At 44.2% G+C, this 14,551-nt stretch overlaps 1 protein-coding gene across 6 annotated transcripts in view; it reads right to left on the bottom strand.

Annotated features, from left to right (window-relative positions):
• Positions 1-14,551, bottom strand: part of RIPOR2 (RHO family interacting cell polarization regulator 2) — a 139,241-nt gene that overhangs the window by 40,143 nt on the left and 84,547 nt on the right. For 5 of the 6 annotated variants that reach the window (XM_055263638.2, XM_063632707.1, XM_063632708.1 and 2 more), the window contains exons 9-12: positions 7,536-7,579; positions 5,567-5,692; positions 4,778-4,926; positions 3,039-3,168 (exon numbers count right to left, since the gene is read on the bottom strand). In XM_055263638.2, coding sequence (XP_055119613.1) covers positions 3,039-3,168; positions 4,778-4,926; positions 5,567-5,692; positions 7,536-7,579 — 449 coding nt within the window. Of the gene's footprint in view, positions 1-2,555; positions 2,706-3,038; positions 3,169-4,777; positions 4,927-5,566; positions 5,693-7,535; positions 7,580-14,551 lie in introns of all 6 variants that reach the window. The other variant, XM_055263637.2, reaches the window with a different exon arrangement.

Raw genomic sequence — 14,551 nt, 5'->3', positions numbered from 1 at the left:
CCCATTGCTGCTGTATCTGAGGCCACTAGATCCCGACACAAGCAGTTCATTGCACCCAAACTGTCCATTGTAGCATGGTTGGAAGGTGATTTACTTTAACCACAGGACGAGTGAAGTGATGTGTCACTGGACACTTGAGTAACCTCTACAAGCTCTGTCTCTCTACCTCCAAAACTGGGGATGTTTTACTCTATTAGTGATTATTGAACTGTGGTCCACAATGTTGTTGGGGTGGTGGGCTCTGGTGCTCCTCTTCCTCCCCTCCCAGCTTGGGTATTTCAGTTTCTTCCCTCCCGTATTTGCACCCCCCACCTCATATACACCTTATGTCTCTAGGAAAGACAAAAGGAATCTTTTAGGGGAGGGATGAGGGATGCCTGGGGCCATCTCCCTAGACCTCATCCATGGGGGTCCCTTAGGCTTCTAGAACCCATGGGCCCTCCATGTGGTCCCACTCAGCCTTGTCTGATCTGTGCACACATCTCATGGCAGCACTGAGGGAGGTGGGAGACACTGGGTGTGGCAGGGAGATTGGGTAGTCAGGATTCTTATTCAAATTCCAAAGTCCTTCCCAGCCATTTCTCTTGAGACTCCAAGACTCAAGCTCAATTTCCACCTACTTAAGTGGCAAATATTGAGTGAGAATAAATCAGGATGCCCTGCCCAAGGGGACTTGCAGTCTACCAAGGGGACAAGTCTAACAACAAGCACACAACGGTACAATGGTGTGCACGCTATAACTGAGGGATGACATCATGAGGGAAGGGCCCCAAAGAGGGGGTGGCTGCTGCCTGAGAAAGAGCCAGTCCTGGAGCTCAGTGTGGAAGATGGTGAGGTAGAGGGCAGGCACCAGAGGAAGTGCATTCTAGAAGGAACAACATGCAAAGACATGAGCTTCTGAAAGGAGGTGGTGCATTTGGAGGACACTGAGAAGCTCTGAGGGGCCCCAGCAGAGGATAGAGAGTGGAAAAGTGGGATGGGCTTGTGGTGGGCTGTGGCCAGATGGGAACAGCCACTCTGAGGACCTTTGCATTTATCTAAAAGGCTTTATCAGGAAAGCTATCCAGTTGTTTTCTAATCTTGTTCTTATTTAAATTATGACATGAAACCTCTACCAACTCTCACCCACAACCCTCAACCTGTAGCACATGAGCATATGAGCATGAATATATATGTTATGTTAATGGTTGCGTGTACAGCTGTGTTAGCTCTTTGTGTTTTGGTTCATGTTTTCATGTGTATTTCTCCCATACATTCTTCCCATTTTCCTTTAAAACTCCACCAGAGTTTAGCCTGGTTCTTTTCACCTGCCTTTTTTTTTTTTTTTTTTTTTTGAGACAAGGTCTTGCTCTGTTGTCCAGTCTGGACTGCAGTGGTGCTATCATAACTTACTGCAGCCTCAACCTCTTGGGCTTCAGTGATCCTCTGCTTCAGTCTCCTGGGTAGTTGGGACCACAAGTGTGCACTACCACAACAGGGTAATTTTAAAATTTTTTTTAGAGACGGGGTCTCACTTTGTTGGCCAGGCTGGTCTTGAACTCCTGGGCTCAAGCAATCCACCTGCCTTGGCCTCACAAGGTGCTGGGATTAGAGGTGTGAGCCACCATGTTCAGCCTTCACCTGCATTTTTTAATTCAATGAAAACAATGCAATTATTATTATTATTAACCTGAAGACTTTTAATCCTTTCCTCTGTTGACACTCAAAGCTTCCTTTTATACATCTGTGAAGAGCAGGATGTTCCATGCATGTGTGTGTGCATGCAAGTGTGTGTGTATCCTCTGGTGACATAATGTATAATATATAATACTTAACTTGTATTCCTGACTGAATTAAAGATACCTTTTTATCAAAGTGTTATAGAATTAACAAACATTATAATAAACTAAGACTGGGAACCTTTCAAATAGAAGTAGCTCTAGTAAAATTCATTGAAATCCTTTTGAGTTCCTTGAATGCCAATTTTTTTTTTTTTTTTTTTTTTTTGAGATGGCGTTTGCTGTTGCCCAGGCTGGAGTGCAATGGCACCATCTCGGCTCACTGCAACCTCTGCCGCCTGGGTTCAAGCGATCCTCTCACCTCAGCCTCCCAAGTAACTGGGACTACAGGCACATGCCTCCACTCCCGGCTAATTTTTGTATTTTTAGTAGAGGCAAGGTTTGACCATGTTGGCCAGGCTGGTCTTGAACGCCCGAGCTCAAGTGATCCGCCCACCTCAGCCTCCCAAAGTGCTGGGATTACAGGTGTAAGCCACCATGCTGGGCCGAATGCCAGTTTTTGAAATGCTTAAACTTGTTTAAAATCTCGTTACCATGGATATATTTGCCACAATGGAGAAAAATCACAGCACAAAAACAGGGATCATTAGAAGAGAAGGACAAACTGCGTCTCTATCAAAGTTACGTGCACGACCAAGTTTCCCGCCCCAAGGACAGTACAGCTGTAACCATTACCCAGTGAGCAAGACAGAGAAGATAAAAGAAGAGACATGCTGAGTCACACATGCCACAAGCCCCCGAAGTCAAGCACTCCATACCCGGGCAGGCCACACTCACATAGAGCTCTAGCACGGCCTTGGGACTCGGCCTGAGGGAAGGCAGGTCACTGAAGGAGCGGCTGCGGTGCAGCTTGGCAAAGAAAGTGTCTTGCAAGGCACTCAAGACAGACAGCCGCCTGGGCTTGTCTGGGGAAGGATGCAGCCACCTCTTCAGAAGTGAAAGCAAGATGGGGGAGTTAGTGGGAAGAATCAGGTTACTACGTTTTGTTAGCTTTTTAGCAAGCATTTTTGATTGAAACAAGGAGGCTATTATTTATATGCACTTCTTTACAAGGCTGATCTTAGAGAATGTTCAGAAAAATCTACACGTTACCATCACAGCAATAGGTAAGGTGGGCAAGGAGAGAGGAAAAACAGAGGAGGCTCACCACCTCTGATAGAATTACTAACTCCCAGCACTGTCTCTTAAGCATTTCAAATCCTGGGTGCAAGCACTGGCTCAGGTGCACTGATTCTACTTGGGAAATTACACTGAACTTACAAAGAAGGAGTGGTCTTTGAAGGTGGGTGTTTCCGGGGTACCCTGGCTGTACATGGACATTCTCCTCTGAAGGGCTGCCGCCTTGTTCCCAGCACCTGAGGATGTGGTCATGTCCTCCACGTCGAATGGACTGCAAAACAACAGGTTCCCGTGTATGCGCATTTGGTAAAATCACCTATCATCAACAGACCACAGGCTAAGAGAGTACCTCATTATATAAAGGTAAACTCAACCAGTGGTTCGGAACTGGGCTGGTTTTAGCTAAACTGGTTTGCAGAAAATAAACCTGGATAAAAGTGGAGCAGAAAACTGAGTCTAGACTCACCCAAGGGACCCCAGAATATTATCACAGCTCTAAGCACAATTTATCTATATACTTAGATACACCTGTTCCTCATTAACATTAGAAACACAAATTTATGAATGCTTGCTTCGACAAAACAAGATGTTGAAAAGTCTATAAAAATTATCTGAACTTTGCGGGGCTAGATACCTTAATGGTATAAGACATCGACAGACTATTGTTCCATTCTAAAGAAAACACTCAAAAATAGAATCCCATTCATTTCAGTTGACACAGAGCCTCTTGTGTGGGAAGAGAATAACAGGCTGTTCACTATGATGCCACTTAACATCATGGCACCCGATTCATCCAGCAAGAAGAATGATCTTGCATGTGAGACGTCAATGACTGCAGATTGTGGGGAGGGAAGGGCTGGGCAAAGAGTGCTGATGATGACAAGGCAAGAGTGTCTTTGCTGCTTCCACACCTGGCTTTCTATATTGTAAATGAGACCCTGAGCATGAATACTCAACATGTCATATTTACTCGGCAATATACCAGGGGCATTACATTAAACGTTGTGAACTACTAGTGGATTTTTTTTGGAGATGGAGTTTTGCTCTTGTTGCCCAGGCTGGAGTGCAACGGCACGATCTCAGCTCACTGCAACCTCTGCCTCCCGGGTTCAAGTGATTCTCTTGCCTCAGCCTCCCGAGTAGCTAGCATTACAGGTGCCTGCCACAATGCCCAGCTAATTTTTGTATTTTTGGTAGAGATGGGGTTTCACCATGTTGGCCAGGCTGGTCTCAAACTCCTGACCTCAGGTGATCCACTTGCCTCAGCCTCCCAAAGTGCTAGGATTACACTTGTGAGCCACCGTGCCTGGCGCTGCTAGTGTTAATAACTTATCATGACCTTTCTCACCAGGTGACTTTGGAAAACCATTTCTAAGTTCATTGCTTTGAAAAAAGGTATCTCTTGCCCTTTGGGGATATTCTATTTCAGTAAATACAGTGCAGAGAAACTAAGGATACTCATAATTTTCCAGAGCAGTGTGAAGTTATGCGATAAAGAGGAATAAGCATTTAAAGCATCCGTGAGAATCAGGATTTTTATGAGGTCAAAGTACCTCCTATTGGACAGATATTTTCTTTGAAATTAGTTTACTTGAGAGGACATATGCCCTTACATGTTTAAAGGTAGAGAGGGAAGGAAGGTGACAGAAAAAATATTTTAAAATATTTTAAACTTTAACACGTGTGCACCTCACCCGGGGAGTTTGTTAAACAGATTCTGGGGCCTGAGCAATTCTGACACAGTAGTTCTGGGGTGGGGCCCGAGATTCTGCTTTTTTAACAAGCTCCCTGGTGATGCTGATGGTCCATGCACCAGCTTTGAATAGCACTAGCCAGTATCAGATATTTCTATATGATGAAATAAAGGAAGAGGCACTTACTACCAGGTGATTTCCAGGTTCAGTTTGATGGTGCCAAGATCATTGATGTCGACAGCCACTACCTGAGGTCGGGCTGCAAACAGCTCTTTGGTCTCACAGGTCACGCTACCTACCAGGATGTGAGTTGCTAGCCCTTTGAGCTCCGTGACCTAGCAGAGAGAGTGGGAGGGGATAGGCCTTACATCACAGCAGAGGAGAAAGGTAGAATAATGTGTCATTTTTTTTACTGAGCTAGGTTGGTCATTTCTTTCAGAATCATATCTGAAATCGGAAGTGGATTTTCTTTTTACTTCTTTTTTTTTTGGAGACAGGGTCTCTCTCTGTCACCCAGGCTATAGTGCAGTAGTGTGATCATGGCTTATTGCAGCCTTGACCTCCTGAGCTCAAGTGATCCTCCCACCTCAGACTCCCAAGTAGCTGGAACTACAGGCACATGGACCACGTCTGGCTAATTTTTTTACTTTTGTAGAGATGGGGTTTTGCCATGTTGGCCAGGCTGGTCTCGACCTCCTGGGCTCAAGTGATCTACCCACCTCAGCCTCCCAAAGTGCTGGGATTACAGGCGTGAGCCACTACACTACACTGGGCCAGAGGTGGATATTTCAAAAGTGTATCTTAGATTGACTTTACTTACTCTGATGAGAGAGCAGCTGTCTTTGTAACAGACTTGTAGTGCAGAGAAGTCTGTGGGATGGAGGGGCGACTGGCAGGGGTCACGGGTAAAGGCCCCACCAATGGATCATCCAGCCGTGGCACCAGGAAAGACAACAGGCAATGACAATACTGTACCTTGATGGAGATGAACCCAACTATCAGGGGCAGAAAAACTGTTTCTTCTCCATCCCAGCTCTGCTTGCCATTTACTTCTATCTTCCCTTTCAGTTTCCACCGCTGCCGGCCATACTTCATGAAAATCTGGAGAGGAGACATCCAAGGGCCTTCATGTCTTGCCACCCTCCCTTCTCCACCAGAACACCAAGATCAAAAGGAGAAAGACCTAAAGCCACTGCCGCCCTCCCCTTCTCCCTTACTCTCCCTCTACCCCCTTACTCTTGGGTGTGGATGGAGCTGGGAATGAGTGGGGAGGAGACTTTTTTTTTTTTTGAGATGGAGTCTCGCTCTGTCACCCAGGCGGGAGTGCAGTGGCACGATCTTGGCTCACTGCAACCTCCGCCTCTAGGGTTCAAGCGATTCTCCTGCCTCAGCCTCCCAAGTAGTTGCGACTACAGGCATGTGCCACCATGTCAGGCTAATTTTTGTATTTTTAGTAGAGATGGGGTTTCACCATGTTGGCTAGGCTGGTCTTGAACCCCTGACCTCAGGTGATCTGCCCGCCTCAGCCTCCCAAAGTGCTAGGATTACAGACTTAAGCCACCGTGCCTTGCCCGAAACTTTTAAAGCACAGTAAGTTCTGCCTGTCTGAGACGGAGAGGGTACAGGTTTTCTGTAGTAAAAGGTCATTGCACTGTGCCCTTCTGCTCACTTATGCCAAGCAGTTCTCTCTCTTGTTAGTTCTACTTCAGTAGAGCAGCCATTGGGATTAATTCTCCACACAACCCAGCTCCTTTAGCGAGACTAGGAAGTATCAGCTAAAACCCCCTTAGCAGTCAGAAGCAAGAAATAAAGACATCCTTACTCTGGATAGGGAGATGGAGCTGGCAATGACTTTGAAATCCAACATACTCTTGGAGGAAGGTGTGCAATATCTCCTTGGTCAGACTGCTTTAATGTTTAAGAGAAGATACACCCTCACCCCTGCTAAGAGGTATGTGTATAGAGGGTTTTGGAGGAGATGTTAGATGAAATGGTTATATAAGTTTCCTTTTGAAAAGGGAAAAGAAAAAGGGCTATTTTTACTTTTTGGAGCACGTTTTTACAAAGAAAAATCTAGATGTTATTCTTCTTCAGTCATGGTACTTAATGATCAGCCATGATCCTGGATTGGCTCTTGGATCAGGAAAAAAAAAAAAAAAAAAACCTGCTTACCTAGTACAATATTGGGACACCTGGCAAAATATGAACATAGACTAATTTCAGGTGACGTTAGCTGAAGAGCCAATGTTAAACTCACTGGTGTTGAGGGCTTAGTAATGCCTATGTGACAGAATGTCTTTTCATTCTTAGAAGAATTTAGGGATGAAGAGTCCTGGTGTTTGCATCTTGCTCTAAAATGGTGCAGGGGCTGGATGTGGTGGCTCACACCTGTAATCCCGGCACTTTGGGAGGCCGAGGTGGGGGTGATCACTTGAGGTCAGGAGTTCAAGACCAGCCTGGCCAACATGGTGAAACCCCATCTCTACTAAAAATATAAAAAAATTAGCCAGGTGTGGTGGTGCACACCTGTAGTCCCAGCTACTCCAGAGGCTGAGGCAGGAGAATCACCTGAATCCAGGAGGCAGAGGTTGCAGTGAGCTAAGACCACGCCACTGCACTCCAGCCTGGGCAACAGAGCGAGACTCCATCTCAAAATAATAAATAAATAAATAAAATAGTTCGGCAAAATAATAGTAACAATAACAGCAATAAGGATGATGATGACAGAGCAAATGTGGCATAATGTTACAAAGTGGTGAATCTAGATGAAAGGTTTATGGGAAGTCCTGTACCAGTTTCCAGACTTTCTCATTGGCTTAAAATGTTTTTCAAAATTAAAAATTAAAAAAAAAAAAGAAAATTTGAGAAGCAAAATAATGACATGACAACTGGCCCCTACCCTTCAGGTCCATAATTCCAGCACCTAGACCAAGACAATACTTACTTCATATTGATCTCCAGGACAGAGGCGTGCAAAGCCAGCCAGACCTGTAACCAAGCAATTGGAAAGTGAGGTGTGGAACATCTTTCCCCTCTCTATAGACACATACTGGCACGTTAAAAAGAATTCAAGTGAAGTGTCAGAACTTTGTGCAAACTCACATAACACTTTTTGGGGCCATTCCTGGGAAACAGCTGTTTTTAGGGGAGTTCCTTCTATCACAGGTAAAGAAGACATTCCTAGATGAAGTGATGGAAGAGGTGGTCTCCAAGGCAGGGGAGGCTGGGCAAGGTGGGGAGCTAGAGCTCAGAATATCTTGGGCTGATTTAAGATCCAAGCAGATTCAAGGGTTAGAGTATTAGGGCCAGAAAGATAAATTTATTTATTTATCCAACATATTCCCATGAAGATAATCTGGTCTCCTATTTTTCTTTCTGTCCTAAAATGTGTGATTTTTAAGTGCCTCCCATTTGAGTTAAGATTCCATGCGGTTATTTCCCTTGCTGCCCCCCAGTTTACTCATTCTGATGTTTTCTTTATCCTTTTTATCTGGTGTAATGATACAATTTACTGTTATGAAACCCCTGAAAATGGATGATTACTTATACAAAGCTAGTGATTAAGAAAACAAAGTCAATCCAACCAACCAAATGATACACGCTCAAAAGAAAAATGGGACTTTTCTTCTACTGTGCCATCTGGCAAGTCACGTCTAACTGGATCTGCTCTATTTGAGATCTCTCTCAGGTGCAGCAGCAAAAACAAATCTTATCAGACTAGATGGCCACTATCTGAGGCCATCTCAGGAACTCTGGGTTTGTCCAGTCTTTTTCTTTCTTTTTGTAGATATTTACTGAGAGCCTGCTGTATGTAAGGGTCTGTGCTAGGGATTGGGGTAATAATTTGGAAATTAAAGATTTTATGGATACCCATGATATAGATAGAACAAAATACAGTTAAAGCCCACAGAAATGAAACAGACAAGGACTTGCAGGCAGTAAGATGGAGTTACACCTGAGGTTAATTTGTTTGTCTACCAGCTATCCTACTCTAGAAAATTTACTTAACCCAAGTTTCTTCACCTTTAAAATAGGGTAACAGTGTCTACTTCATAGAATTGTTTGTAAGGACAATAGGTGGCATCTAACACATAGTAGGTCATTAATACATGGTAATGATGATATATCCAAGAGTGGGATAATACTATTTATTGAGTACATGCCATCTACTATTTAATGAAAGATGTAATCTATATGAAAAGACATAAGGCTGGCATGGTGGCTCACGCCTATAATCCTAGCACTTTGGGAGGCCAAGAAAGGAGGATGACTTGAGCTCAGGAGTTCAAGACAAGCCTGGGCAACATAGTGAGACCTCACCTCTACTAAAAAGAAAGCAAAAATTAGCCAGGTGTGGTGCTGCATGCCTGTAGTCCCAGCTGCTCAGAGGCTGAGGTGGGAGGATCGCTTGAGCCCAGGAGGTCGAGGCTATAGTGAGCTGTGATTACACCACTGCACTCCAGCCTGGGTAACAGAGTGAGACTATGTCTTAAAAAGAAAAGAAAAGAAAAGACACAGTAAATTGATATGCATCAGGGAGGGAAACAGCAGTGGAGAGACAGAAGATCTTTGCTTTTTTCTGTATTTTTATGAGAATGTATTACTATATAATTAAAATGAAAAAAGAGCGACTATCTAATGTAGAATAGTTTCAAGGAGGAAAGTAGCATTTGAATAACAGAGTTTCACCACAGTAAAATGAGGACATGGGTGTACAGATACTTCCAGGCTGAGTGAATGGCATGTGTGCATTCGACAATGTTTCTTGAACGTCTACTGTGTCAAGCATGAGTAAAGGTGTGGGGAGGAAGGCGTGCTAGTCACATGTGCATAGCAAATGAGGAAACTAATCTCATCAACAGAGGCTTGTCAGTGACCCAGCTTTACTTTAATCAGTTGTTTCTGGCTTTAGTCAGCTGTTAATTTGTTTTCCTGCCAATCACAAAGCAAAGCTCTTTACATTCATAGGGGCCTAAAGACTAAAAGTTTTATTCAAGGAACCAAAAACGTTTAATAAAAATGGGTAAAAATCTTCATCCTTTAAAAATTTTTTGAAGGAAGAAAAATAAAGTTTTATAAGATTTCCAGTTAAGAATTCAGTACAGGCTGGACGTGGTAGCTCACGCCTGTAATCCCAGCACTTTAGGAGGCTGAGGTGGGCAGATCACCTGAGGTCAGGAGTTCCAGGCCAGCCTGGCCAACATGGTGAAACCCTGTCTCTACTAAAAACATGAAACTAGCCAGGAGTGGTGGCAGCGGGTACCTGTAATCCCAGCTACTCGGGAGGCTGAGGCAGAAGAATCGCCTGAACGTGGGTGGCGGGGGTTGCAGTGAGCCGAGATCATTCCACTGCACTCCAGCCTGGCAACAGAGCATGACTCCATCTCAAAAAAAAAAAAAAAAAAAAAAAGGAAGGACACAAAACCTTACATAGAGTATAACCTCAGCTATATATAAATGGATCCCCAGGGAAAAAAGTCTAGAAGACCATACCAATCTGTTAGAAATAATTATCTCTGGTAGGGTAGAATTAAGGAGAAAGTTAAATTTTTGTCATTAAGTGGTAATTTTTATTTGATTTCTAAAAAGATCATATACTTATTTTGTAATACAGAAAAAAGATGTAAAAAGGATCACACACCCTGGCAGACAGCGTGTATACACAGAAAAGTTGGTTGGATATTTTAATAATTTTAACAAAGCTTAGCACTGGGTGGAACGATTATATATAATTTTATTTATTTTTTGTTATATTTCTCAATGTTTTTAAAAAAGAAGGTACTACTTTCAAAGTATTTAAATAGAGATTGAAGAAGACACGAACAATTCCTCCCTGCTTACCCAGTGATTTTTTAGAGGCAGTCCGAGGAAATAATTTTGATGAGCTGGTCCAGAAACAGCTGTTAGTCCTAGGCTGTTCCCACACAAAGACATCCATATGACAAATGGGTCCCTTGGTACCTCAGCCTCCTTGAGTTGCTATTTATAACCTTTGTGTTCTGGGTTGTTTTTATATTTATTTAAACGTGATTTTACCCATATAAAGATGCTGTGGATAGTATCACACAATGTGTTTTGCCTTCTATGAATAGCCCTGTTAGTACGCTGGAGACTCCTGGCCAGGCATGGTGGCTCACACTTGTGACCCAGCGCTCTGGGAGGCCAAGGCAGTAGGATCACTTGAGCCCAGGAGTTTGAGACCAATCTGGGCAACATAGTGAGACCCTATCTCTACAAAAAATTTAAAAATTAGCCAGTCATGGTGGCGTGCGCCCGTGGTCCCAATTACTCAGGAGGCTGAGGCAGGAGGATTGCTAGAGATTAGGAGTTTGAGGCGGCAGTGAGCCATTGAACTCCAGCCTGTGTGACAGAGCGAGACCCTCGACTCAAAAAACAAAACACCCAGTAAGTTGAGAGTCTTAAATGAACGCTTCTACTTTCACCTGACTGATAGACGTTGCGTGGGTAAGCTGACAGCAAAAAAGGTCCCCGGATGCTTAAAAAAAAGCACGTGCTGTTACCATCACTTGTCAGTAGGTGGCAGCAACTCACCAACTCGTCCGTGCCTTCCTGCCCATGGAGCTAGTACATTTAAGAACAGCTTTCACTAATAATAACACAACAACCCACTTAAAAAGACTTACTGAAATTAGGGCAGAATTAAAGAAGCCTGTATTCCACTAGTAATTTTCTGGAGCATTTAGTTTTTTAAAAAAATACTTCTGAAAGAAAGTATAATCGACTGGCTTTTGTAAATCCTAAACTGGACATGCTAATTCTAATAAAATCCAAAGTGCCCTTTAAAAACCTCTGCAAATTGGTCGGGCACGGTGGCTCACCCTGTAACCCCAGGACTTTGGGAGGCCGAGGTGGGCGGATCACCTGAGGTCAGGAGTTTGTGACCAGCCTGGCCAACATGGAGAAACCCTGTCTCTACTAAAAATACAAAAATTAGCCAGGTGTGATGGTGGGCATCTGTAATCCCAGCTACTCCGGAGGTTGAGGCATGAGAATCGCTTAAACCCAGGAGGCGGAGGTTGCAGTGAACAGAGATAGTGCCCCTGCACTGCAGCCTGGGTGACACAGCAAGACTCTGTCTCAAAAACAAAACAAAACCTCTGCAAATTAGTTCAGGATTAATCCATTGCCTGTTTATCTATGTAATTACAATGGAAGACTGGTTGAAAAGAAACTGATCTGACATTGTTACCAGATAAAGGTGAATAAAGGGGAAATCCTTTGAAGGTGTTTTTTTCCCCCCTTTAAAATTACCAGAAATTTTATATCTGAAGAAAACTGAATGTGAGAAAGGTAATTGGTAGTGATGTTTTTTTCACTTCTCAGCCCATGTTACTAAGCAAAGTTTCTTGGAACTGCTGTAGTGGCATCACTGATCCTCTGATCGTAGCAATAATGTAGCACAAGGGCACTATCCAGGCACAAACAGCTTTTGTGCCGTGCTTCTTAAAGTTCTGTCTGCTGTGTAAGCCACTGGTGGTACTGGCCACGGAATTAGCACTAACAGTGGGGCAATGACAGTTACAGTCTGTCTTTGAGGCCTGGCCAGGTTTCTTACAGGCTCTTGTCTGGGGGCCTGCTGGCATTTTCACAGTTGGAGAAAGCTGCAAGTTTTCTCAACAGTTTGTGATGACTAGTGCATGATCTAGAAAGCTTAATGAAAGCTTTCTAGCTTTCACTCAAAAAACCATCATGGAGGTTACCTCTGAGGATGCACACTGGGGGCTTGCAGGGGTCATACCTTTGGATGTTTCGTGGCGCACACATATTACTGATCTAACACCTCCTCCACAGCCTCGTTTGGAGGGTGTTACAGAAGCTGCCTACTCTTGCCTGCCTTCCTTTGCTCAGACGCCATTCTGCCAAAAGAACGCTCTCCATCATTTTTTCCAGTTCTATGATGATCTTCCCTTCCAAGAGTCACACTTCCTACTTTAAGACAAACAACTAAGTAGCTATACAGTCAGAAGCTCGTATTACAGGCCTTACTGATTTACTGACCAGGCATAAATAATGCGAGTTTACTAGCTCAGTGGTGGTTCTCCCTTCTGAGGAAGGTTGACCTGCCCTGGAAACCGTAAGGACCGGGATATATACACTGCCTGGAACTTAATTTGAACAAAGTAATAATTTGGAGAACTAGTTTGCTCTAAGGAACTACATCTCTTTACCTCCATCCTGTTTGATAGTTTGCAGATTAAGTGCTCTCTGTTTAGCCTGGCACTCATGGATTTTTATAATCAGGACCCAACTAATTCTCCACAGCTCTTCTCCTGACAAGCATATCAGCCACACCTGTCTACCTGTCACTTCTGAACAGGCTTTCCTCTGTTTGGTGAATGCTATTCTGGTGCTGTTCACCATAAATTACACCGGGATGCCTTCCTCTTTCCTGTTCCCCTCCCCACCTAGAGAGGTGAGTGGCAACCTTTTCCTCCTCTCCCCTCCTGCTTCTGCAGCAAACTGGGTCACACTGTTGTTCAGGTGGTCATTTGTTCCATTGAATGAGAATGCACAGCCTCATATGTCCATTTTCTCTGGTAGACCATGTGGAGCTCAAAGCCAGGGACCAGTCATCAGAATGCAGTCTAGTGCCTGGCCAATAGCAGGCACTTGGTAAGTACTTGCTCTATTCTCTTTAACGTCACTACCCCAAAAGGTTGTTGTCTAGTGTTGGGGGTGGGGCAAAAAGGGAAGTGGGGAAGGGTGTGGCACGAGGAAGTTAGGGGTTGCCGGGTCTGAGAGTATTATGAAATAGTCTCAGTTTGTCAATATGTATGTTGGAAGTAGTTTTTACCAGAATGAGTAACAGATGAGAAAGCAGCTAATTGCAAAGACAATAGGATTTCTTGGCAGCATGAGGTTTCCCTTTCTCTTTATGGAGGAAGAGAAAGATTTCCATGGGGGCGTTTACCATTGAAAGCCTTCACAGATGTAGTTTCTGAGTTTGCATGTTAGATGAGGAAAGTGGAGGAGATGGGAGTCTATCAATGAGGAAGGAGATTCAGTTTCAGGCCTGAGAAACCCCATGGAAGAAACCAAGCATTCAGGGAGGCTCTCAGGAAGATGAGGCAGGAGAGCAAGAACAACAGAGAGAGGGGGAGATGGAGGAGCAGGAGCAACAGCAAGTTCGTCAGTCCATCAGGGCTGTGATGTAGCGGGGTGGCCAGGTCCCCCAGTAGGTGGCAGGGACTCCAGCATCATCTCCTCACTGACCACTAAGCCTGAAGCTCCAGATCTGGTCCGAGGGTGGTCCCTTTCCTCCCATCCCACTCCCAGGGTGCCTCTGTGCTAGGCTGAAGAGGATCTGCCCACAAGGGAGACCATTCTTTGAGCAATGGTTTATATTGTCTGCTCAGCTCTGAACTTCCCTCATAACATGGAGTTAGAGGTGGGAATGCATTAGGGACAAAGAACCCTGGAATTCAGTTTCTTATCTGACTCCAATTTATGTGTGACTCCCGGGACAAGTCATTTAGCCTCTTTAGGCCCCTATTTCCCATCTGTAAAATCAGGAAATTACCATCCCACCAAAAGTAGATGCATTTGATAATACTGAGCATCAGAAATAGGAGAAATATAATACTTTTTTATATTAGCAGTGATAGGCCATGTGCATGATTTGAATTACCGTTAGGCTGCGAGACTGCGACTGTGCTAGTCTGTGTGGGTGGCGTCTGAGTGTTGGGGGAAGTAGAGGGAAGGTTTTCTGCTAAACATTGATTCAAGGCAGTTATTTTCCAGAATTGATCAGGCTGCTGATAGAATCGTCCTCAAAGTTAAAATAACAATTCCAGGGCCCACCGTGGGACTATGGACCTGAGTGACTCTGGAACCACTGACTCAAGTGAGGACCCAAAACTGTAGAGAATGGACCTAAAAGATGGAAAAAAGCACAGATGCCAGACTCAGTAGTAAAGCAAGTGTTGACATTTAACACTG

The sequence above is a fragment of the Symphalangus syndactylus genome, chromosome 23 (assembly GCF_028878055.3).
Source record: "Symphalangus syndactylus isolate Jambi chromosome 23, NHGRI_mSymSyn1-v2.1_pri, whole genome shotgun sequence".
NCBI classification, from domain to species: Eukaryota; Metazoa; Chordata; class Mammalia; order Primates; family Hylobatidae; genus Symphalangus; species Symphalangus syndactylus.
The sequence above is the reverse complement of the archived record's forward strand: the minus strand, read 5'-3'. Positions and strand labels throughout refer to the sequence as shown.